Source organism: Gasterosteus aculeatus, chromosome 21 (assembly GCF_964276395.1).
Source record: "Gasterosteus aculeatus chromosome 21, fGasAcu3.hap1.1, whole genome shotgun sequence".
Lineage (NCBI taxonomy): Eukaryota > Metazoa > Chordata > Actinopteri > Perciformes > Gasterosteidae > Gasterosteus > Gasterosteus aculeatus.
The window spans coordinates 3,549,083-3,573,611 of NC_135708.1; the positions used below are offsets into that span (position 1 = coordinate 3,549,083).

Here is a 24,529-nt window from a genome sequence, read left to right on the forward strand (position 1 = left end):
GTAGATGACGACCAGCTACAAGCATCATTTACCATCATTACCGGCACATTAAGACCGATGCGTCCAGCTCGCAGACCGGCTGGTGATTTGCCGCCATAGCAGTCAAACGTTTGGCGTCGGGGCGGGTGGATGGGGGGTAGGGAGGTGGAGACGGTGCTTTCAGGGTCCGATCGATGCTGCGAGGTGCGTCTGCTCCCGCCGCCCCCCTCGCCATCCACGCCTTAAATCTTCGGCTGCTTTTAGAATAACTTATTAAACCCGTTAAAATGGTTCAGCTGCTGTAGAGAAAAGGGCGCCGTCTCTCGCTCTTTAATCTCATGAAGTGCTCGGCGAGAACGACAGCTTTGTTTCTCCGACGCGCCCTGAAAGCAGCTCCATATCTCACGCGCTTGAGCGCCGCTCAGCATCTCGCCGTCGTAGACGAGCTTTGGCATGTTTGGCAGAGCGCCTTGAGCGCCGTGTACAACCAGTATGGATCAACCGATTAACCAATTGATCCATATATATAAGGCGCTCCGGATTATAAGGCACTGTGGTTTTGTGAGGAAATTAAAGCCTTTTAAGTGCGCCTTGGAGTGCGGACAATGCGGTATGTTTACTTTAATACCACAAGAGGGCGCCCCGTTTGTTGACCAACGACAGGCAGACAAGAGCAGCCGTTTCCAGCGAGAGCCTTATTGTTTTATTAATCTGTCCATTTAAATTGTTTGTGCTTCATCAACTAATGTTTCACATAACTAATGTGCCGCATCATAAATATTTTTATAATAATTTCAAACTTTTCAAAATTGAAAATTACATTTTTTATTTATTTATTGTAAATGACCTCTCGCGGCCCACCTGCAGTACCTTCGCGGCCCACCAGGGGGCCGCGGCCCACACTTTGGGAATCGCTGGTCTATGAGATCGAGGCGACCACCCTCCCTTCTCAGGACACAGCTGCAAACTATCATTCTGTAACATGTTGTTCGTTGCACATCAGGGTCAAATACAGGACACTGGAGAACGGCTTTAACGCAAAACAATGTTATAATATATTTTACCAGTTCATGCATCTCACGAGCTCTAGTTCTCAATGTGGACAAACTGACTACAGACGAGTCGCTCAAACAACTGACTCGTTGCCTGAAAAGTCCCAAAGTCACATCACGTGGGTTAAATATAACGTTATATTATTTCCCTCTGGCGTCGCTGCCTGTTGCTGAGGTGAAATGCATTCTGGGATATTTGGCGCTCACAAGTGTCTGCTCCGATGCATTGTGGGTGAAATGGGCGGGGCGAGTCACATCCGGGTAGTATGACCGTTCTCGGCCAGATGCGGACTTCCTGTGAGACTCTGAGGACAGAAACTGCAGAACAACACGAGCTTTCACGTCAGACGCCACAAAAGTCTCCAGTGAAACCAGATAAGGTCGCTGGTCGCTTTGACAAGAAGACACCGACAGGGTTCATGACGTCACTGTACCAAACAACCAGGGAGCCTGCGCATGCGCACACCTCAAGAAGTCAACATAACTTCCACTCTTCATGAGAAAGAGGCGGTTTCACGTCTCACACATAAAGCAGGAAGTGAAGCGGCTCGGGGACTTTCCTCACTGCAGAAACAGCAGATTAAATCCATAATTCCCGTGAGAAGCGGCAGAGGTAAGACGTGTGTGTGTGTGTGTGTGTGTGTGTGTGTGTGTGTGTGTGTGTGTGTCTCTGCTGGCTCGCTGTGTGTTTCACAGTAACTCTGCAGGCTTTGTCTCACTCAATGATTCATAATCCACCGATTCGCTGCTGTTCTTTGGCTCCAACGTCCGCGAGCTTCAAGCACAGACAAAATGTCCCACTCGGTCCAAAGGTTGTGGACAAACCTGCACGTCATATGTGACTCTTCCCCACCAGCTAAAGGTGTGTTTGGAGTATTTTAATGTGGATTCCAGCTTATTGTAGTCAGGACTCTGCCGAATAAAAAAAAGATAACGCGTTGATGTATTTCATCATGATATATACCCTAAATAATGGTTTCCGGTACTGGTTCTGGTCCGGTTTTACGTCCACATGTCGAGCCCACCATCACGTGTTTTGGTTCTGTGAGATTAAACGTTCTTCTCTTTCTTCACATCTGTTTAAAAAGGTCGTGTTTATCAAAGTTGAAATGTGAACATGGTGGATAGAAAGTGTGGATTCATAGTTCTCACAGTGCCGACGTTTCCTGAAAGCAACACAGTTGAGGACACGCCCCTCACGTGACGCCACGCCCTCTAAGCAGATCAGGGCCAGAAGTCAGAGACAAAGCAGACGTCCTCTTTTACCCGGTAGTGATGGGAATTACGCCTCTTTTTAGAGAATCGGCTCTTTCGGCTCCCAAATGGCTCTTCTGATTTTTTTGGTGCTTAAATTAATTTATCACCAACAATAATGTAAAATTATGCGCAAAATGAATTACTAATGTAAAAAAAACACTTATCAAATGTTTTTATATAAACATTTATTCACTCTACAGAGTGATAAAAAATAAATTAGTGCAAAAACAAATGTTTAACTATTTACAAATGAACTTGACTAACTTTTAATTATTTTAAACTTTTTAATACTTAACAAATTTAAAGTGAAACAACATACAGAAGCTTACAGATTCACACAACAAAATATAAATTAAATGTGTAAAACAAAAAGAAAAAAAGTCAGCATGCAGAGTTTTGTCCTTCAGGGAAGATTTACATTGAGACCAAGTGGCTCCGCTTTGAGGGGCTGATCCTGTTTCTTCTCTCTGAAATGATCTGCCCTGTTTTGGAGAAGATAGAGATTTTAGTCTTGCAGACTCTACATTCTGCATTAGATGGATCAATGTCATTGACATGTGTCCAGATTTTGCTGCGTTACCTGTTGACACACTTTCGTAACTTTTATTTTACCGCTCTGTTTCTCTGTTGACTCGCCTCCTCCCTGTTTGCTGCTGCTGTGTGTGTAAGTCCCGCCCCTCCGCCATGTGCTCAGGGCACATATTGACCAATCAAATGTGGCTGGAGAGAGAGAGAGACACGCCTCTACATATATTGACTAATCAAATGCAGCTTGAGAGAGACACGCCCCCACGCATATTGACCAATCAAATGCGGCTTGAGAGCGAGAGAAACAAAGCGGCTCCCGTCGTTCGCGTCAAAGAGTCGCTCTCAGAGCCGGTTCGTTGGCGACCGACACGTCGCTAGTATTTCTAGTACCGGTACACCGAGCAACACTCTTGTGGAATATTTCATTGTAACTAGTTCGGGAGAAGAGAATCATTTATTTCTATGGTTATCTAATAAAAACAAAGTCTTGATGAATGATCAAAGTTGTAAAAGTCAATTGATTTCTTGCTAGCAGGAGGTCAAATACACGCGCCCGTATTACAGAGCTCTGTGGAGACGCGTCTCCGAGCAGCGCTGAGCTTTTATACACACACATGAAGGTCGTCTCCAGTGGCCAGTATGACAAATTGCGAAGTGAGATATGAAGGTTGAGATGAAGTAACAGACAGTTCCTTTGCTCCTGCGTTTGTGTGAGAGCAAGTTGACTCGCCCTCCTTTCTTTAGACTCCGCTGCAAATGGAAACGTTGGGTCATTCTGCTTTTCACACGTCAAGCTTCAATATAGACAATCTTATGCTAAAAGTGATCATTATGTTCTAACATATTTGACCACGACACATGTCATGTGATACTGGACTGTTTTACTGACTTCTGGACTCTGAAGGAGATGAAGAGGAGAAACAGCACAGCTCCATCTGCTGGAAGATGAGTGCTAATGTTCATCTTTTAAATCATTACATGTCATTTAGCTGACGCTTTTATCCAAAGCCACTTACAATAAGAGCGTTTCAACCATAAGGACACAAACCCAGAAGAACAAGAAACAACAAAGTGCACTTTCATCAAATAAGCCGCTTTACAACTTGCTGTAGATAAGAACCATTATAAGTCCAATGTAAGTGGTACAGTTAGTTAGTGTGTTAGTGGAGGTAGAGTCTGAAGAGGTGTGTCTGTAGTCTGGAGATGTGAAGGCTCTCTGTGGTCCTGATGTCTTCAGAGACCTCCTTCCACCATTTAGGAGCAGGACAGCAAAGAGTGGAGATCTAGTCGCTTGTAGCCTATTGCATCAGGTGTGTATTTGGTACAATTGTGTGCATTCTGACCTCATGATCATAAAGGCCCACATGAGTGAGATTGTAGGTTGTTTTGCATGTTCATGTTTCTGCTGTCGGCTGCAGCTTCATCCCTGACAACATCTCACTCCAAGGTTTAGTGAAAAAGTGTCAGCTCTGTAGCTCACAGTAACATTACAAAGAAGCCATCGCGAGAGCCCTTAATACTAGCATCAATGTACGAGCGTGCTATAACAAGCTTATTAACATTGCTAACGAGGTGTCTTGCTAGTGGCTAAACGTAGCGATATATGATACACATCTCATGTAGTCATTCTGCATGCTGAGTTTTAGTAGCCTATATAGTGATTTAACATAAATAACGTCCTGATGGACCGCTGCCTCCTGCCAAAGGAAAGAGCTTAAAAGAAACACAACATTTATAGGATGAGAATTTAAAATGACGTCTCTTGACACGTTGTCTCAAGACAACAACACAAAGTGTCCCATGAGAGTTTTAGTGTTGAGGTGAATGAGCTCTGTGTGTTTGTCCTGATGAAGATAATAACGTGTGAGCTCTGCCAGCAGGTTGGTGTGAAGGTGTGAAGGTGTGGACTCTGCTATGAATCAGGCTGAGGACCCAGAGGACGGAGTCCCTCCCTCTGAAGCCCCTCTGTGTGGGGAACATGACAGCCAGACCAAAGCTCAGAGGTGAGAGGACCATCTCCAACTGTCCTCCACTCGTCTCCATGTCCCAACGTCTCTGACTCACTGACTCTGCTTCTACATGTGTGACCAGGATCCATCAGAGACCAGGACCTGGACCTGGACCCAGCTGTGTGTCCATGAAGAGTAACCGGTCTATGGAGCCTCCTATAGTCTTCAAAGATGTTGGTCCCTATGTTGATGCAAGGTGAGGGTCTATGTGTCTATATATGTCTGATTGTGTGTGTATATATATATAATGTGTGTGTCCAATCGAACATCTTCCTAATGATGAAGAGGAGCAGCTGCAGTTGTGGTGCTGCTGAACGTTACTGGATCACACTGACAGGTGTAGATCTAATATATTATTGGATGGAAGAAACCCATCAAAACGTTACTGAGGTAAACATTTAATTGAGGGATGATGTATCACATCACACTGCATCAGCTTTATAAATGTTTCATAAAGTACAGAGACGGTTTGAGCAACAACAATGAATCAATTAATGTTCTTTTAGTTAATATAACCTACAGTTCAAACATGAAGAGGGTGATAATCAGTGTCCTCGTCCAGTTAAATGCACAAACACACAACTGTGAATGAATGTAAGTTTTATTTAAATTGTAGCTGAAGCTCGTCTGTGTGTCCACATCAATAGTGATTAACCTCATAGTATTTAATGTCTTTGATACAGTGATCAATGAGGCTGCAGTAAGATGGGGGACATCATTAGTGATTAACCTCAGGGGAACACTTACACGGTCAAACAAGGAAACAACTAGAAACATTTTCACTTCATTGCATGTAGATGACCACACGTGAAAGATCTTACGGAGAAATACTCAATAATTCATATTTGGAAAAAATGCGTTTATTATTATTACAGCTCAGAGTCCCTTTGAATGCACAATAATAGACAATAACAAGCTGCATACAGACAAGATGTTAAAGTTTAATTTAAACAGATATGAATCTAAACTCTGATCTCAAAGAGACGAAACGTTACTGGTGAACGAACATCAGTCTGACAACAGATTAAACGTTAAGAACACGCAGCCTAGTTATAGTCTATATCTCATGTGTATATATACATATATACTGTGTGTGTATAAGCTGAATTATAGTATAGTTTCATCTCATGTATAACTTGAATACCAGCGGGTCATTTCAAGAAGACTCCCCGAGAACAGGCCGCATATTGAGAAAGAGCCCAGATGTTTCTATCAGACTTAGTTGGACAGACTCTGACTCTTTATGTGTGACCCAGGATCCATCAGAGACCAGGACCTGGACCTGGACCTGGACCCAGCTGTGTGTCCATGAAGAGTAACCAGTCTATGGATCCTCCTCTAAAATTCAAAGACGTTGGTCCCTCTGTTGATGCAAGGTGAGGGTCTCAGGCTGATGATGAGGTGTTTCTACCAGACTCTCTGGTGGAGGTTCTGAGTTTCTTGCTCCAGGGCCCTTCAGCAGTGTCCAGTGAGGGAGGGAGAGCTCCATGGAGGACTTGGTGAGACCTGTTGGGACTAAACCAAACTGACTGGTGAAGAAAACAGTGAGCTGAAAGACTGAGCTGTTGATTGTCAGTGGGACCAGCAGGACCAGTAGACCTAAACCACTACAGGGAGTCATGTGGTCCACATCCAGAATACACGTCATGGACCTTTACCTTGTTTTGGTCTCTGTGAGGACGGACACCATGTGAGCTGATGCTTCATGATTAGATGATGATGTGATGATGTAATCTCAGTGTTTCTTTCAGTTCACATCAGCAGAGAGGAAAGTCTCCTGAACCCAGATGTGTGTCCATGAAGAGTGATCAGTCTAATGAGCGATGGATTGACTTCAAAGATGGACGCCGTTCTTATGACACAGAGTAAGTTCTTAAACAGATGAAGAACTGTTCTGATCCTCAGTCATGAATTACATAAATGTTTGTTCATTGTTTAACGTGTCCATCGTGTCCATGACGATCCATCATGACAGAACTCATTATCTTCATATAACTGGTCTGTGTGTGTTTAAGTGTGAATCATTGACTGTAAACATCATCAGATGTAAACACAATGTGAGCTAGTTCCTCCACATCAGGATCAGCAGAGGTCACATCTGGAGACAGCTGCAGGTTTCTGGAGACAGATGACTGGGACTGAACATTTGATTAGAATAAACTCAGTGCTCTGTGGACCAGCTGACGTGGTCTCTGGACTCCATGCAGAGGTTTGGACAAAGTATCGTCAGTAGACTCTGTGAAAAGGTCCAAAGACTAGTTTCAGAAGATCTAAGGAGACTTCTAGAGGTCAGGGGACGGACTAAAGAGGTTTGGAATAGTTCCATAGGACTTTGTACCAGATGCAGAGGTCTGCAGACGTTGTTTTTATGACCCACAGTAAGAAATAAAACCAGATGAAACTGATGACTGACTGTCACTCAACTAATAAACTGTCCGTCATCATCGACAGTCTTCAGCATCTGGTTTTCATCATGATCAATCATGACAGAAGCCAATATCTTTAACTAATGTTGTATTGGTGTTGATGGTCCAAACACCATGTGAGCTGATGGTTCATGTTCCTCCACAGAGAGGACCAGGAGAGCTCAGTGGTTCCCACAGGTCCGTCTGCCCAGCAGCATCAAACACACCTGGACTCCATCTTCATGGTGTGTACATGTACAACTACTTTTACATCTTTCAGTTCACCATCATCTCCATGCTGCACTTTGTAGACCAGTGGATTGTCCTTCCGTCCAACATGGACCTGATGGTGGCTTCCATGTTCTAGTTGGTGTCATTCATAGAATGTTCTGTTCCAGCTGCTGGAAGAGAACATCCTCACTTTTGTGAAGAACGAGCTGAAGAAGATCCAGAAGGTTGTGAGTTCAGATAACCCAGAATACTTGGAGAAAGAGGATGAGGAGGAGCTGGATGAAGAGCAGAGGAGGAGCAGAGAGGCCTTTGTGAAGATCTCAGTGCACTTCCTGAGGAGAATAAAGCAGGAGAAGCTGGCTGAGCGTCTGCAGAGCAGTAAGAGGATTTCTCTACAGACTTACCATGCTGATAAATGAGACCTTCACTAATGTCTCCAGAGATGGACAGAATATATTCATAGTCATTCTCTGAGGAAAGGACATGTTGAAATCTATTCTGTGACTCATTGATCTTCTTTGTTGTCTTCATTCAGGACTTCCTGCTGCAGTTTGTCAGCGTGAACTCAAATCCAACCTGAAGAAGAAGTTCCAGTGTGTGTTTGAGGGGATCACTAAAGCAGGAAACCCAACCCTTCTGAATGAGATCTACACAGAGCTCTACATCACAGAGGGAGGGACTGCAGAGGTCAATGAAGAACATGAGGTCAGACAGATTGAAACAGCATCCAGGAGACCAGCCAGACCAGAAACAACCATCAGACAAGAAGACCTCCTCAAAGCCTCAGCCGGAGGAGAGGAACCAATCAGAACCGTGATGACTAAGGGAGTGGCTGGCATTGGGAAAACAGTCTTAACACAGAAGTTCACTCTGGACTGGGCTGAAGACAAAGACCACCAGGACATACAGTTCACATTTCCATTCACCTTCAGAGAGCTGAATGTGCTGAGAGAGAAGAAGTTCAGCTTGGTGGAACTTGTTCATCACTTCTTCAGTGAAACCAGAGCAGCAAGAATCTGCAGGTTTGAAGAGTTCCAGGTCGTGTTCATCTTTGACGGTCTGGATGAGTGTCGACTTCCTCTGGACTTCCACAACAATGAGATCCTGACTGATGTCACAGAGTCGGCCTCAGTGGATGTGCTCCTCACAAACCTCATCAGGGGGAAGCTGCTTCCCTCTGCTCGCCTCTGGATCACCACACGACCTGCAGCAGCCAATCAGATCCCTCCTGAGTGTGTTGGCATGGTGACAGAGGTCAGAGGGTTCACTGACCCCCAGAAGGAGGAGTACTTCAGGAAGAGGTTCAGAGATGAGGAGCAGGCCAGCAGCCTCATCTCCCACATCAAGATCTCACGAAGCCTCCACATCATGTGCCACATCCCAGTCTTCTGCTGGATCACTGCTACAGTTCTGGAGGAGGTGTTGAAGACCAGAGAGGGAGGAGAGCTGCCCAAGACCCTGACTGAGATGTACATCCACTTCCTGGTGGTTCAGTCCAAAGTGAAGAAGGTCAAGTACGATGGAGGAGCTGAGACGGATCCACACTGGAGTCCAGAGAGCAGGAAGATTATCGAGTCTCTGGGAAAACTGGCCTTTGATCAGCTGCAGAAAGGCAACCTGATCTTCTATGAATCCGACCTGACAGAGTGTGGCATCGATATCAGAGCAGCGTCAGTGTACTCAGGAGTGTTCACTCAGATCTTCAGAGAGGAGAGAGGACTGTACCAGGACAAGGTGTTCTGCTTCGTCCATCTGAGTGTTCAGGAGTTTCTGGCTGCTCTTCATGTCCATCTGACCTTCTTCAGCTCTGGTGTCAATCTGCTGTCAGGAGAACAAACAACCTCCCTGGTGTCTAAAGTCTCTAAAGACGAACCTGAACCAATGCGTCTCTACCAGAGTGCTGTGGACAAGGCCTTACAGAGTCCTAATGGACACCTGGACTTGATCCTCCGCTTCCTCCTGGGTCTTTCCCTTGAGACCAATCAGACTCTCCTACGAGGCCTGCTGACACAGACAGGAAGTCGCTCAAAGACCAATCAGGAGACAGTCCAGTACATCAAGAAGAAGATCAGTGAGGATGTGTCTCCAGAGAAAAGCATCAATCTGTTCCACTGTCTGAATGAACTGAATGATGTTTCTCTAGTGGAGCAGATCCAATGGTTCCTTAGATCAGGACGTCTCTCCACAGAAGAACTGTCTCCTGCTCAGTGGTCAGCTCTGGTCTTCATCTTACTGTCATCAGAAGAAGATCTGGAGGTGTTTGACCTGAAAAAAATACTCTGCTTCAGAGGAGGCTCTTCTGAGGCTGCTGCCAGTGGTCAAAGCCTCCAACAAAGTTCTGTAAGTACAGAGAGAGTAAATTCATACATCAGAACTTAAATATGCTGCCATCTTTTATACTTACTGCTTCTTCTTCATCCCTCTCTTCAGACTGAGTGGCTGTAACCTCTCAGAGAGAAGCTGTGACGCTCTGTCCTCAGTTCTCAGCTCCCAGTCCTCTAGTCTGAGAGAGCTGGATCTGAGTAACAACCACCTGCAGGATTCAAGAGTGAAGCTGCTGTCTGCTGGATTGAAGAGTCCACACTGTGAACTGGAGACTCTGAGGTCAGATTAATTTAGTTTGTCTGAATGTCTTAAACTAGCGGTCCCATACCTCCAGAATGCCGTGACCCAATTTGAAAATCTTTTGCGGGCCACCTAAACCTTTAATTACAACTCTGATCAAAACATAATGATTAAATGACCTTAATAATTTAACCAATTAAAATGTTTTAACCGACAATGTATGTTTTGTATACCATTTTCACCGGAGCTTGTGTGGCGTGTTTTCCGCACAATAAGGCGCATAAGATACTGCAGCTTATGGCGGCAAGTCATCGACTGACACAAAATTCGAGAGCGCAAATCAGGTCGATGCGCTCGCGTAAATCAAACATCCGCAGGCAAAAGTCTGTCTCGCGCGAGATATTTGCTCTCTCGCGGAGCATGACCTTCGTTGCTCGCGAGGAGAATCTCTGCTCGCGCTCGAAGGAGTTTTCTACGCGCTCGCTGTTGTTCTTTCTGACAGTAAGGGGGCGGAGCCAGTTACCATGGTCTCTACACCTGATTGGTTACAAACCCCGTCTGTGGATTGGCTGGAGTGATGCATTCATACAACTATAGAAGCCCATTTCCGCACTGAAGAAAGGGGATAGAAAGTACATTCAGGGTCCGATCGATGCTGTGAGGTGCGTCCGCTCCCGCCGCCCCCCTCGCCATCCACGCCTTAAATCTTCGGCTGCTTTTAGAATAACTTATTTCCCCGTTAAGATGGTTCAACTGCTGTAGAGAAAAGGGCGTCGTCTCTCGCTCTTTAATCTCATGAAGTGCTCGGCGAGAACGACAGCTTTGTTTCTCCGACGCGACCTGAAAGAAGCTCCATATCTCACGCGCTTGAGCGCCGCTCAGCATCTCGCCGTCGTAGACAAGCTTTGGCGTGTTTGGCAAAGCGCCTTGAGCGCCGTGTACAACCAGTATGGATCAACCGATTAACCAATTAATCCATATATATAAAGCGCTCCGGATTATAAGGCACTGTCGCTTTGTGAGGAAATTAAAGCCTTTTAACTGCCCGTTGGAGTCCGGACAATGCGGTATATTGACTTTAATACTACAAGAGGGCGCCCCGTTTGTTGACCAACGACAGGCGGACAAGAGCAGCCGTTTCCAGCGAGAGCCTTATTGTTTTATTAATCTGTCCATTTAAATTGTTTGTGCTTCATCAATTAATGTTTCACATAACTAATGTGCCACATCATAAATATTTTTATATTAATTTCAAAGTCAATTACTCCACAGCATAAACATCATCATTGTTCATCAGGATTTCCGACTTCATAAAAACCTTTTTCCACCAGAAGATGAACCTTATCTATGGAGCCAGAAGATCTAATCAAAGAGACTAAACTAGGGACAAAAATCTGTTTGTTTCCATCACATCATCGGATCCTTGTGGAACCAACACGTCTGATACGGAGGGAATTAAAACACAATATTGGCTCACGATAAATCATCACAGGGTCGTCCTATTAATCCTCTTATTCATGCTGTGTGATGTTATTTTAATATGGTTCATTGAGGGAAATGGGAAAAGCAGAGGTGTAAAAGAGACTGAAACTTGGATTTCTGGCGCTTCAGTGACAATCTGCTTGGAGTTTGATGGTTTCTCATTTAAGGTGTAGATGGTAACTGACATTAAATTAGCAAATAAAGATCCTTTTTAATCACTTTCCTGTTTTAGTAGTCTATTCTACACTAGTACTTGTATAAACACTTAACTGATTTTATATGAAATAGGATTTAATTTTAACATCAATGTTATTTTTCTTGTTGATACTTGTCTCCTCAGACTGAGTGGCTGTAACCTCTCAGAGAGAAGCTGTGACGCTTTGTCCTCAGTTCTCAGCTCCCAGTCCTCTAGTCTGAGAGAGCTGGATCTGAGTAACAACCATCTGCAGGATTCAGGAGTGAAGCTGCTTTCTGCTGGACTGGAGAGTCCACACTGTGAACTGGAGACTCTCAGGTCAGGATTCAATTAAAGTCCACTTGGTGTCTTTATTTACATCCATAAGATTCTTTCTGCTTGCATGATTTAAATCAAATATGTATTTTCCAACTCTTTCCATAAAATGTGTTTATTTTAAATATAATATAAATATTTGACATTCTAGAGTTAGTAGTAATGTTATCAGAGTGTTGATGTACATTAGTGGGTGTTTAGTTGTGACTGTAAACCAGTCAGTAACCATGTTAATGTGACCCCTCTGTACCTGATAGTATCTCAGTACTGCAGTGACCTTCCAGCCCTCACAGCTCCCTCAGATCATGTGACCTGTGTCTTATTCTGTGTGTCTGCAGGCTGTCAGGCTGTCTGATCACAGAGGAAGGCTGTGCTTCTCTGGCCTCAGCTCTGAGCTCCAACCCCTCCCATCTGAGAGAGCTGGACCTGAGCTACAATCATCCAGGAGACTCAGGAGTGAAGCTGCTGTCTGCTGGACTGGAGGATCCTCACTGGAGACTGGAGACTCTCAGGTATGAAGGGGCTGCAGCCACAGACCATCAGTCTGGTAGAGGAGGTAGGGCTGGAAACCTTTTCTCTGTCCCACTGTCAGCCTGGTTAATAAGACCCTGACACACCAAGCTGACCTCAAACTACCAGAGACTCATCAAACTGTTTGTGTCCCACATGAGGCCATCAACACAGACAGAAGTAGTGAGGAACAGTAGCCAGGATGAGCCTGAACAGGGAGGAAGGTGATGAAAACCTTGTTTCTCTGGAGCTTTGTCTTGTCTCCACGTTATAAGAGAGGACAGTGTCTCCTGACACGTTGACGGCATCATGGTGGGTTGATATGAGTCAACGTGGTCACGCTGCAGGTTTTTGGGCTCTTAACAACTCAAACAACACTTGGATGTTTAGATGCTGGTCCTCTGCCTCCAGTGTGTGTTTGTCCTTTAGTCCAGACATTATTATTAAGAGACAAACAGTCAGAGAAACAATCTGTTCAAAGCGTCTTGATGGATCATCACAGGAGGAACGTTTGGTGTTTTAAAGGAGTTCAGCTTCACCTGCTTTTGGTGCTTTGCACTGAGAGACGGTTCCCTGGATGATAAGAGTGGACATGTTGAAGCTACAGGTGACAGTCGGCCACAGACGCTCAGTGAAGAACCAACAGCTGATGGTGGACCTGGAATTAGTATCAACTATATCGTAGAAATTAACAGAACATACCAAAAACACCCTATCCAGATAAATGTTGCCATCCGGATGGAGTGAATGTGATTGTGGTTGGATGAGAAGTGTTTGGAGCGGCTAGGGGGTCGTATTAGGTTACTAGCAAATGAGGAACTAACTTATGGACATTAATAGAATTATTAATAATCACTAAGATACTTCTCAGAATGAATAAATAACGGGGCACCACCCTGAGCTAACAGGGACCAATAACCAATACTATAAATCAAGTCTCATAATTGATATTCACTCCTTGAGAGTGAAGATGTTGGAAGGAGTTAAGTTCGAGCGCTGGCGATGTATGTCAACGGTCACCACCATATAAATGCACAAGTAAACACAGGAAAACGGTTCTTTAAAGTATAACAGGGTTTATTAACTCACAGGAACACCGATCAAGATCACCTATAACTGCAACCAACAATCCCCATAACACTTATTTTAAACCTACTCACTAAACAAGCTGTGTGTGTGTGTGTGTGTGTGTGTGTGTGTGTGTGTGTGTGTGTGTGTGTGAGCACAGAGGGGGGGGGAGACGAGGGGGGTGCAGGGAAGGAACGGCGGTGCGGTTGCGCATAACAACAAGCGGAGTGCCGGTTATCACACTAGGGGGCGAGCGAGAGCAGCGGGGCGGAAGTGAGACCGTTAAATCAAACCACCGAGGAAGACGGGAACGTTAAACAGTGTAATACGACTACTGGACGCGAGGGGCGAGCGAGAGCGAGATGCAGGAAGTGTTCCACGTATTAAAGCAGGGGGGTCCAAACTTTTTTCACTGAGGGCCACAGACAGAAAAATATGTGAAAGGTTGAGCCGCTCACTAAAGTTAAGGTATATCACCTCTAGTGTATTAACAGTAATACAAATCAATCAATCAAATGTAGGTCAATTATGCTTGATAATTTATTATACTTACAGAAAAAACTGCATAAATCACATCTCTCCATTAATGGGTTTTCATTTTTTTTACAAAAAGGGTTGGCAGCTCAGCCTCAGATTGCTTCTTCGTCAGGATGGGGACCCCCTTCACAGCCCTGTATAAAGAGGGAAGGCTTTATTTAACCTACTTATGCAAATCATTCATCAGCTAACGTGTTTTAGAAAATCAACTTTAATTGCCTGCATTTATTAAGTAATTGGGCTTTTGAACACATGAATACTGTGTAATATATTTGAACTCGCCTACAATGGGAACAGTGTTGCACTTAATGGGAGCAGTGATGCTGCTCTGGACTGAAGGACGGCTGGCAGGTCACGAGTAAGTTTGCTGGTTGAGATGTGAAGGACATCACAGAGATGGCTGTCGCTCATTTTGGTTCTCAATCTGCTTTTGTTCAGAGTTAACAGAGAAAATGTTTGCTCGCATATGTATGTTGTGCCAAACAGACTGGTCATTCTTTTTGCGTGGCGTCGCATCAGAGGAAACTTGGCCTTTTCCAAGCTCCGGTAGAAGTCGGGTAGGGAGAGGAGCTGCATCTCGATGAGTTCTAATTGCAGACTCTCTTTCACTTCTTCTGCATCCAGCAGGAAGGGAGTTGAGAACAGCTTGATTTCTTTCTCAATGACAGAAACATCTTGGAAGCGCTGATTGAATTGTGTCATAAGAGTTGTGATCACAGAAACATATTTCCCCTTTTTAGCAGAGAGGTCGGCCTTTGGATGAGCACGTTTGATTTCGGACAGCGTAGGGAAGTGCGCAAGGTTGAAGTTGCGTAGTTGTGTCTCAAAAAGACGAAGCTTCGCACAGAAAGTTGTGGTACAAGCTGGTCTTTGCCTTGTAGGCTCTTGTTCAGTGAGTTCAGATGACCAGTAAGATCAACTAGAAAGGCAATAAGGGAATAAAACCGCTTCAGCACGGAGCCGCGACTAAGCCAGCGCACGTCACAATGATAGAGTACGTCCCCGTATTCAGCATCGACATCAGATAGGAAAGCTTGATTCTCTGTGGTAGAGACCTCGTGCTTGAATTATGTTGACAGTTTTCACAACTGTGGTCATCACATCGCCAAGCTGGACTGTCTTGGCACAGAGAGCTTCTTGGTGGATGATACAGTGCAATTTTACAGCCTCGCCTCCACTCTCTGGCACCTTGGCGCACACCATAGATGCCATTCCTTTGGGCTCGCCTGTCATAGCGGGAGCCCCGTCCGTTGCAACTCCACACAGCTCGTCCCATTTAAGTTCCATCTTGTCAATTGCACCTGACGCAGCTTCAAAAATGTCCTCACCCGTTGTTGTGCCCTTTAGACTCCGAAGATCAAGCAGCTCCTCCGTGATGCAAAAGTCATCGTCAACTCCCCGCAAAGAAATGAACAGTTGTGCGGCGTCTGTTGCATCTTTCATCACATGCAATGGAGTAAAAGTCAAAAGCACAAGCTTTATGTGACACTTGATTCTGTATGTTAGCTGACAAGTCTTCCATTCAACGCACAATTGTGTTTGTGGACATGCTCACGTTGTTGAATTCCTGCATCTTTTCCGGGCACATTATTCCAGCGACTTTAATGAGGCACTGTTTAACCAAGTCAGCGTCTGAGAAAGCTTTCCCGCGGCGCGCTATGAGTTGAGCTACCTCATAGCTAGCTATTGTAGCGTTTTCTTGTGTGTTGTTAGCAGGGTAAAAGTACTGTTGTTGAGCCTGCAGGTTAGCTGCCATGTGCTGGACTTTGTCCTCTCGCTCAGCAGCAGTGTAGGACGTGAAGGTCGGATGCTTGGTTTCGTAGTGTCGTCGTACATTGGACTCTTTCATCACTGCAACCGTTTCATTGCAAATCAAACAGACACACTTCTCCTTGACTTCTTTGAAGAAATATTCATTTTCCCACCGTGTTTGAAATGTTCTGCATTCACTTGCTATCTTGCGTTTCTTCGCTTCTGCCATTTTGTCGTCGCGGAAATTTTTTATTTAAACCTTTTTTTTGTGGAAAAGCTGCATTAGGACTGCAGCTAGTGAGTAGCTCCACCTACTGGTCAAACTAAGAACTACAATAGTCTTTAGCGACATGGACCCTCCTCCTCCTCCTCATGCAGATTCCATGTAACGTTACATGAGGACCTTCATGACCATGAGTTTGTTGTTTTCAACCTTTATGGAGAATCTGCCACAACACAGCGACTTGCAAGTAGCGCAGCGCCTTAAATAAAGTCACGTGTGTCTTTATGCGGCTTTAGAAATGAACACAAAGGGATTCTGTATTTGCTCATAAAGTCTGAAAAACGGCTTATTTGGCCGATGTTTTGATAAGCGACCGAAGCCAGTTCAGTGTTTCCATCATTATAACAGGGGTGCCCCCCCATGAAGTAGTACAACGGGGAGACACTGCAGTCCACCTGATCAATGGGACAACGTGGACGTCCTCCGACTCGCCTCATTCAGCCTCACTGGAAAATGGCTTCTGCTTTTATGTGTTACAGTTGTGTGATAAAGTGTTTGCTGCCTTCCTGATTCCTCATTTCTTTCATGTTCAGGCATGAAAATCCCTCACCTTTTTTTGGGGGGGGGGTATGGCAGCAAATCACTGCCAAAATTCCAGAGCGCAAATCAGGTTGATGCGTAAATCAAACATCCGCGAGCAAATAAATAAATAAATAAACAAATAAATATCTCTGGTGAGAAGAAGAGGAGAATCTCTACAAGTGCTACAGGCGGAATATGTGGGGGGGCGGTTACAGGCCAGTGACTTTCTATTCAGAATGTTGGTCCCTGGGACAAAACCAGCTGAAAACCCCTAGAGGGGAAACATCCGTCTCACCTTTTTCACCCGTGACCCGTTTTCATGCCTGCATGTCACACTTAAATGTTTCAGATCATCAAATTAATGTAAATATTAGACACAGATAACGCAAGTAAACACAAAATGCAGTTTGTATCATTAAGGGGAGAAAAGAATCCAAACCTAAATGGCCCTGTGTGAAAAAGTGATGAAAACATAAATGAAGTGAGGTTCATCACATCTTTGGAAAGCCCAGTTCCATTTCTCCAGCCACAGCCGTTCTCAATCTAGAAATCACTTAAATAGGAGCTGCCTGACAAAGTGAAGTAGACCACAAGATCCTCACAAGCGAGACATCAGGCTGCGATCCAAAGACATTCAGGAACAAATGAGGAACAAAGTCATTGAGATCCATCAGTGTGGAAAAGGTGACAAAGCCATTTGTAAAGTTTTGGGACTCCAGCGAACCACAGGGAGAGACATTGTCCACAAATGGGGACAACATGGAAACATGCACATTGTGTGAATACTGAATGGTCTGTATCTGCTTTATCTTTATGAAACAGTTTAATGTGAATGTTCCTTTGCACACGTCCCATGAAGCTTGATCTGTAGCATGACGTCATTTCTCCCGTTTGAATTCACATCTGGTGAAAGTACAGTGACAGGTCCATTTCTTATTTGTTATCCATTCATCTTCTTCATGAATATATTCCAGCACCTCGTCGCTGTGTGACGCCTGACTGACAGTCTGTGGTCGTCTGTAAGTAGTGGTAGAAGAAGAAGAGGTGCTCCATGTGGACATGAAGGACAAAGCTGTGTGTGAGAGTGATGTAATGTCCATGTCTCCATGCTGCTCTGACCCCCCTCCTCCTTTCAGGGTGGAGCCTGATGGAGTCCGATGGTTGAGACCAGGTCTGAGGAAGTGTAAGTGTGCTTTGATTCATGAAGATTCAACCATCTTCACACTGTGACATCACTCATTCACCTCTGTGATGTCATCATCAACGTGTCAGTAGATGAACACATGATTAATAACTGCAGCTGTATTGTGTCTTGTTCTCTCATCAGATTCCTGTGAACTCACAATCGACACAAACACAGTAAACACACTACTCAAACTGTCTGACAACAACAGGAAGGTGACAGGTGTGGTGGAGGATCAGTCATATCCTGATCATCCAGACAGATTTGACTGTCCTCAGCTGCTGTGTAGAACTGGTCTGACTGGTCGCTGTTACTGGGAGGTCGAGTGGAGAGGAGACGTTTTTGTATCAGTGAGTTACAGAGGAATCAGGAGGAAAGGAGACAGTTATGATGATGTGTTTGGATACAATGATCAGTCCTGGAGTCTGAGATGCTCTGATAGAGGTTACTCTGTCCGTCACAATGAGAGATTAACACGCATCACCTCCTCCTCCTCCTCCTCCTCCTCCTCCTCCTCTGGTAGAGTAGCAGTGTATGTGGACTGTCCTTCTGGCTCTCTGTCCTTCTACAGAGTCTCCTCTGACACACTGATCCACCTCCACACCTTCAGCACCACATTCACTGAACCTCTTTATCCTGGGTTCTGGTTCAGGTTCAGTTCTGGTTCCTCAGTGTCTCTGTGTCCTCTTCAGGAGGGAGAGTCTCCTCCTGGTGGAGAACCTTCCTCTCTGCTCACCACATAGTTCAGTCTGTACAGCTGATGGTGGTTCATGTGGGTGTAGATGCAGGTGGAGCAGGTGAGGGGTACCTGAGCTGGTCTGGACTCTGGGGGGTCCACAGCTCTCTGGGACTCAGATGGAAGTGTGAAAGAGCTCAGCTTAATGCTGCTGTGCTCCTTCAATCAATAGATGATCATTTAGATATTGGCTCCTAATTAGGCTTTAATCTTCATCTTTATGTGTTCAAGAAGACATTTTATAAGACGCTCTTTCATCTGTCCCCCCATATGAGACAAATGTGTCCTTATGTGTGTGTGCGCTTCATCAGCAATAATAAAAACAAGGTGAAGAAGGAAAATATGAATGTGTAATTCTTTTTGAGCCCATTTTAATTTCAAATCTTTCTAAATCTGTTGAGTGAAATCAAATCTAATTTCACATAATCAGGTTTGTTTTGAACAAGAAGCTTTTTAATGGTTCAGCAAACCTCTCAAGGAAATATTGAATATGCGTTACTTGTGTTTTTATTCCCTATAATGCCATTTACAACATTTACTCCATGTGTTACTTTAACAGAAATAGAATTGTTTGGCTCTAATGTTAATAAATGACTTTTATTGGAAACAACTGTACATGTTTAAACAGGCCATCAAATAAAGATGCTTTCAACACGCTGTATTATTTCTTTTGACATGAAATACTCTGATCCTTTTTAAAGATGCTGTACTATTGACTTTTGTACTATTTCCTCCATAATATCTGTATTTATTCTACAGCCCTGTTGCTGTGTCAATAGCACAGAGGAAACATTGGTGGTGCAGCATGTTGAAGAAGGAAGTGAGTAAATAAAGAAATGAGTAATGAATAAGTTGCTTTATTAACCTTATTAACCTTCACGCAGAGCCGTCTCACAACAACACAAACTACTGAGCTCGCTACTTCAGGTGCAACTTGAAGCTTTCATTCTGCACCAAATATCACACTTAAGTCACCAACAAAAACACACAAAGCACAAGCACACGTTTGATAACAGGGTGGAGTTTATCTCCTCACAAAGTGGAGCATTGAAAGTGTTAAATGGGATTTCCCGCCAAAATAAAAGACAAACAGCAGCAGCGTTGCCACTAAATGCAATAAAACACGCGTTGAGCAGCGTGGACAGAAAGAGGAACGGCTTTAACTTTCCATCTCTTAATAACATGGTTATTGTAGCTGAAAGAAATGATTACAATAAAGTACATCCTCATTCTGCTCTAAAGCAGGTGTGTCAAACTCATCGTAGGTCACTTTGATCTCCAGCCATGTCCAGGGCTGATATGAAGGTCCAAGGTGATTCTATGTGGACGTTTCTCCAGGTTTCATGGCTCGGCTTCACCTCCTCACGCACAAACGCATGAGGACCGTCACCGACTACTTCCTGGCTCCCTGATGGGAAGCTTCCGGATGCTTCTCTTTTTGAGGTGAATGCTTTTAATTTGTGTCGTCAGTGAAATGGATTCATGAAGATGATTCAATGAGAGGACGATCGGGATCAATCTCTCTATGAATAAATGCTACTGACTGATTAATGCTCAAAACAAGCTCACATAGGACAGTATTACATATTATATTTGGACTTCCGTGACACTTATGCATACTTCATATGTATTTGTGTCGTATGTATGTATATAACAGAGTTTGGGTAACCTTCAATATTTATCTCCATAAGATATTTCTGGGCTTTTTAGGAGCAAAGAACAAGTTCCTGTTGTCATGCAGAAGGAAGTATTAGAATGTGACTCCAAAGCTGCAGTCATTTAGTGAGTGTTACACACTAAATGAAGACATGTCCAGGGGGCCACATGTGAATTGAGTAGATGCATCTGATTGTTAGTGTTCATCTATTTTCATTTCAGGATGTTGCATTAATGCTCATTCAGGTTTATCGTCAGCTTGATGTGGGAGTTATTATTTAGTTACTTATTCTTGAATATAGTTGGATTAATTGTTTGGGTAATTGGATCACTAATTGCACCTGGAGGTTACTTAGGGGCACAGCCAGGTGGGACCAGCATGCACCTGGGTGACTAATAGTGTTTAGCAGTGAGACAGTGAGACAGAGCACTGCATAGGAAGGCAGACAAGTTGTATCGTATGTGTTGTGGATCCTGTGGAATAAAGGCGAAACAAAGGAAAAGATCGGCCAGACAATCCGCTTTCTTACTGCGTGACAGAAAACAAAAACTAGGTGCAGCAGTGACCCTTTGATTCAAAGATGTGTTGGTAACAAGGACAAATGGCCACTACAATTAGCATGTTTAATAAAATAGTTGTAATATGAATCAAACACAATAGTCATTTATGTGATATAATTACTGTACACATGAACAGCCACAATGTAACGTTAAGACCTGAGCAGCACAGCATTTCTACCTCCCATGTGCTCAGAGTGAGTTACTTCCTCTGTGGGGAAAAACTGTTAGATCATCAGCTGTTAACAGCCTCATATGGTTTGGAGGAGTAAGAACATGATGTAGAGTCAAAGGGAGAGAGAACAGTTTCATTTTCTCTTTAGTTCAACACTGATATACAGAGTGAACGTAAAAGATACAACTTACATTTTAAAATCAGAGTTTGTTGTGATTTCCATCATTGTGACCGTGGCACATGGAGTACAGAGGGTGTGCTGCAAACCGCAGGGTTGGTGGTTCAAATCCCAAGTCAAAACGTCCCTAAGCAAGACGGCCAAACCCCTAACTGCTCCCCAGGCGCCCTTATGTTGATTTGATCTAAGGAAGTTATTATTGCATCATGCTTTGAGTTAAGGTTACATCATCACTACTAGTTAACGTTTGAATGGTATTCAACGTTTAAACATATAAGGATTTAATTCCTGATCGATTATCATTACAGGCTTAGTGTAGCAGTATGGAAATAGGATTGTCCTGCTACAGTTAACTGCGCCTGCCGACCACTAGGGCGGCGGTAGTATATAAAGGCTCCCCCCTTCTCGCGCCCCACTGATGCATCATTTGCAGGTCAGGCGTCTGTCTGCGCAGAGTGGCGACAGAGTGCCCCGTCCTCCTTTTTGCTCTTGGGTCCTCTCAACCGGTGCTAGATGTCTTCCTGCCGTGTGGGTCTTTCTCTTCCTCCCTGTGCAGGTTGGACCTGGGAAACAGGGGATGCTCATCAGCTGGCCGAAATCCACAGGAGGTGATTGATGTGACAACACTCAGTTGATTGGGGCCACTGCTGCTTTGCCTGCTGCTACATGTAACCTTGTCTGTAACTGTCTGCCCTGTTAAAAGCTGTTAAGTGCAGTTTGGTCTCCGGCGCGACGTACCTAGCAGGTCTACTGCCGGCACCAGACTTGGACCTGTGTAGTTGTTGATTCTAGCTTGACTGAGTAGTTAATCCTTTAGTTTGTATTTCTTTTGGTTTGTTTCACTTATTTTCTTTTTGTTTGGGTTACGTGAATTGTTTGATTAGGATGATTTTTATGTGAATTATTTTCTTTTTCTGTTTTGTGTTGTAAATTTTTGGTTTAATCCTCTTGTAACCTTCTTTTTTTGTCATCCTTCCTAGCGGCTGTAGGCTGGTGGTGGCGCCGGTGGTGTGGGTGGTGGTGGTCTTCCTCGTGTGTCGTGTCCCATTGGATTGTTCTGCGATCACTGGGTGAACTCTGGTTTGGTTTTCTCTAAGTTTGTTCTATTCATTTTCCTTCCCCTTCACCGGCGCTTCTCACCATTAGGCCTTAGCAATTCGTTTTTTCTTATTTTGTGATGTTAGATTTTACGGTAATGTATATTTATTGAATAAAAATGTTTTTGTAAACTGGGAACCACGAGCCCTTGCCTATTGAGTGGAACGAACCAGTGTGCTTTAAAAGGTCTTGGGCCAATCCCAAGTGGCGTTGCCGGTAGAATAGGAAACCATTTCACCACATTAGACTTTTACTTTAATTGGCTTTTGAGTTTGAATTTAATTATGACTTTAGGTATTTTACCTTAAGATGATCGGGTTTTTGGGGTTTCCTCTTCTCTCTCCTGTGGAAGTGTTTACGCCGTATTGTATAAGTTTAATCTCAGGTTTCATTGAGTTGGACTTTTATTTTGAATTTGCTCAAGTCATAACTGGTTTGATTTTCTTGGAGCAGTTTGAGATTTTTTTGGATAATTTGACCTGTGTTGATAGCGTTTTGACCTGTATTGTAGTTATTACTTTGACTCAGCGTTTTCATTGACTGTCTCAGTTTCAGATCCAGTAGTTTACTTTGCATTGCTGATTTCAGTTGTCAATCTGATTCAACATGTTTTGTAGGTTTCATTGGTTTAGACTTTGCATCATTTGTCTCCTCATAGTCAGTGACACAATAGCTCCTAGGACAAAAGGGACAGCTCAGGGTTCTTTAGATACACCAGGTTGCATCATGGTTACTTTTACAAGGACCAGAGAGCAGATGAAGAGCAGATGGAGCCCAAAGAAAGAGAAAGGGAGTGGAGGAGGATGAAGAGATGCTTGAGAAGATGGCAGAAGAATGGGTGGTTCCCAACCAGGTCACCACCTGTGGGTGAAGACAGGCGCAAGGTGTGGAGGGAGACTGTAGCAGCAGGAAACCAAGCCACTACGGCTTATGTGGGAGCCGGCCGCTTAGATAAGTAAGAAGAGACGTGTCTGCACCAAGCGGCTGCTCGCCTACTGGAGGGCAGTCCACCCAAACACCCCCAAACCTGCTGTTGGACTGGCAGAAGAAGAAGCAGCAGATTGTGAGCCCGGTCAAGATGTCACCCCTCTCAGTGCAGACACCCATGCCCCCCCTCAGCTGTACCCAGAAATGACAGCAGCTGCACAGGAGAGGCCAGGTCCTTCCCGCCACATGCAGAGAAGAACTTCAAACAGTCCCTTTGTGAAACCCAGCATCCAGAACAAGAACCTCTGTTCCATCTGAGAGGAGGAACGGGGGAAGTCGTGAGCGATGGAGAAGATGAGCCTGAGGGAAACAACAAAAGATGACATCGTCACATGAGGGTCACAAGAGCGTGGTGGTGGAAATAGGAGAAGAAGAAGAGGAAGCAGGTAGCTGTGAACATATACACCAGGGGGCCGCAGAAGAGCTGTCCATCACATCAGGACTCCTGTCCATCAAACCACATGTGCAAAGAACCCATCCAAACCACGGCGAAGGAGGAGAAGCTGCTGTTGGAGGACATCCTCCCTATAGACATTCTCAGATATCTGCAGCAGCAGAAGCAAACAAGAGACAGCAAGACAGGAGACGTCTGCAGGTGAGAGACAAACAGCCCCAATACCCCGTCCCCACCAGAGGACAAATATCCAGCAGGTAGAGACAGTTCAATGGGTCTCCAGCAGACAACGTGGGGACAATAGAGGACATGGATGATATATATGTGGACAGGAGGACCATTGGTGCAGAGAGTGTCCCAGGAGTTATGAAAGGGACATGCGACCAAACGCTCCACCACGGCTGTTCTATACAACGCAGCCCGGCAGAACCAGAGGACGGGTCCACCTCCCCCCTCATACAACCCCCATAACAACTAACTGGTGACACACCGACGCCCACTGCTTCCCAACAGCCCAGATAAGCAGCCTTAGTCTCCCCAGTTTACGACTCACATTCCAGGTAGAAGAAGGGAGAATAGAGAGTACAGACTATTGAGAGAGTCAGAAAATAGATTTACAACCAGTACGAAACATTGATTTACTAATAGGGGGAAACTGTCAGTAACAATGAGACACGGTTGTGAAAAATTTAAATGAGGAATGAAGGTGATGAGAATTGTAGTTCATAGTGTCAGTTTTTTGTATTAATGTTTGTAGTTTTTTAGTCTCCTCCTAAACTCAGAGATGGGCTGTAAATTGTTGAGTGCTGCTATTGAGTGTAAAGTGCACGATACACTTGATACAGTATCTGGATGATGGAAGCAAACGTCAGA

General features: G+C 44.5%; 1 protein-coding gene across 1 annotated transcript in view; it reads left to right on the forward strand.

Annotated features, from left to right (window-relative positions):
- LOC144390252 (NLR family CARD domain-containing protein 3-like) overlaps positions 1-19,264 on the forward strand; it is a 119,491-nt gene extending 100,227 nt beyond the window's left edge. The window contains exons 10-12 of the mRNA XM_078096711.1: positions 11,849-12,022; positions 12,358-12,531; positions 17,828-19,264. Coding sequence (XP_077952837.1) covers positions 11,849-12,022; positions 12,358-12,531; positions 17,828-17,921 — 442 coding nt within the window. The 3' untranslated portion in view covers positions 17,922-19,264. The remainder of the gene's footprint in view (positions 1-11,848; positions 12,023-12,357; positions 12,532-17,827) is intronic.
- Positions 19,265-24,529: the final 5,265 nt, after the last annotated feature.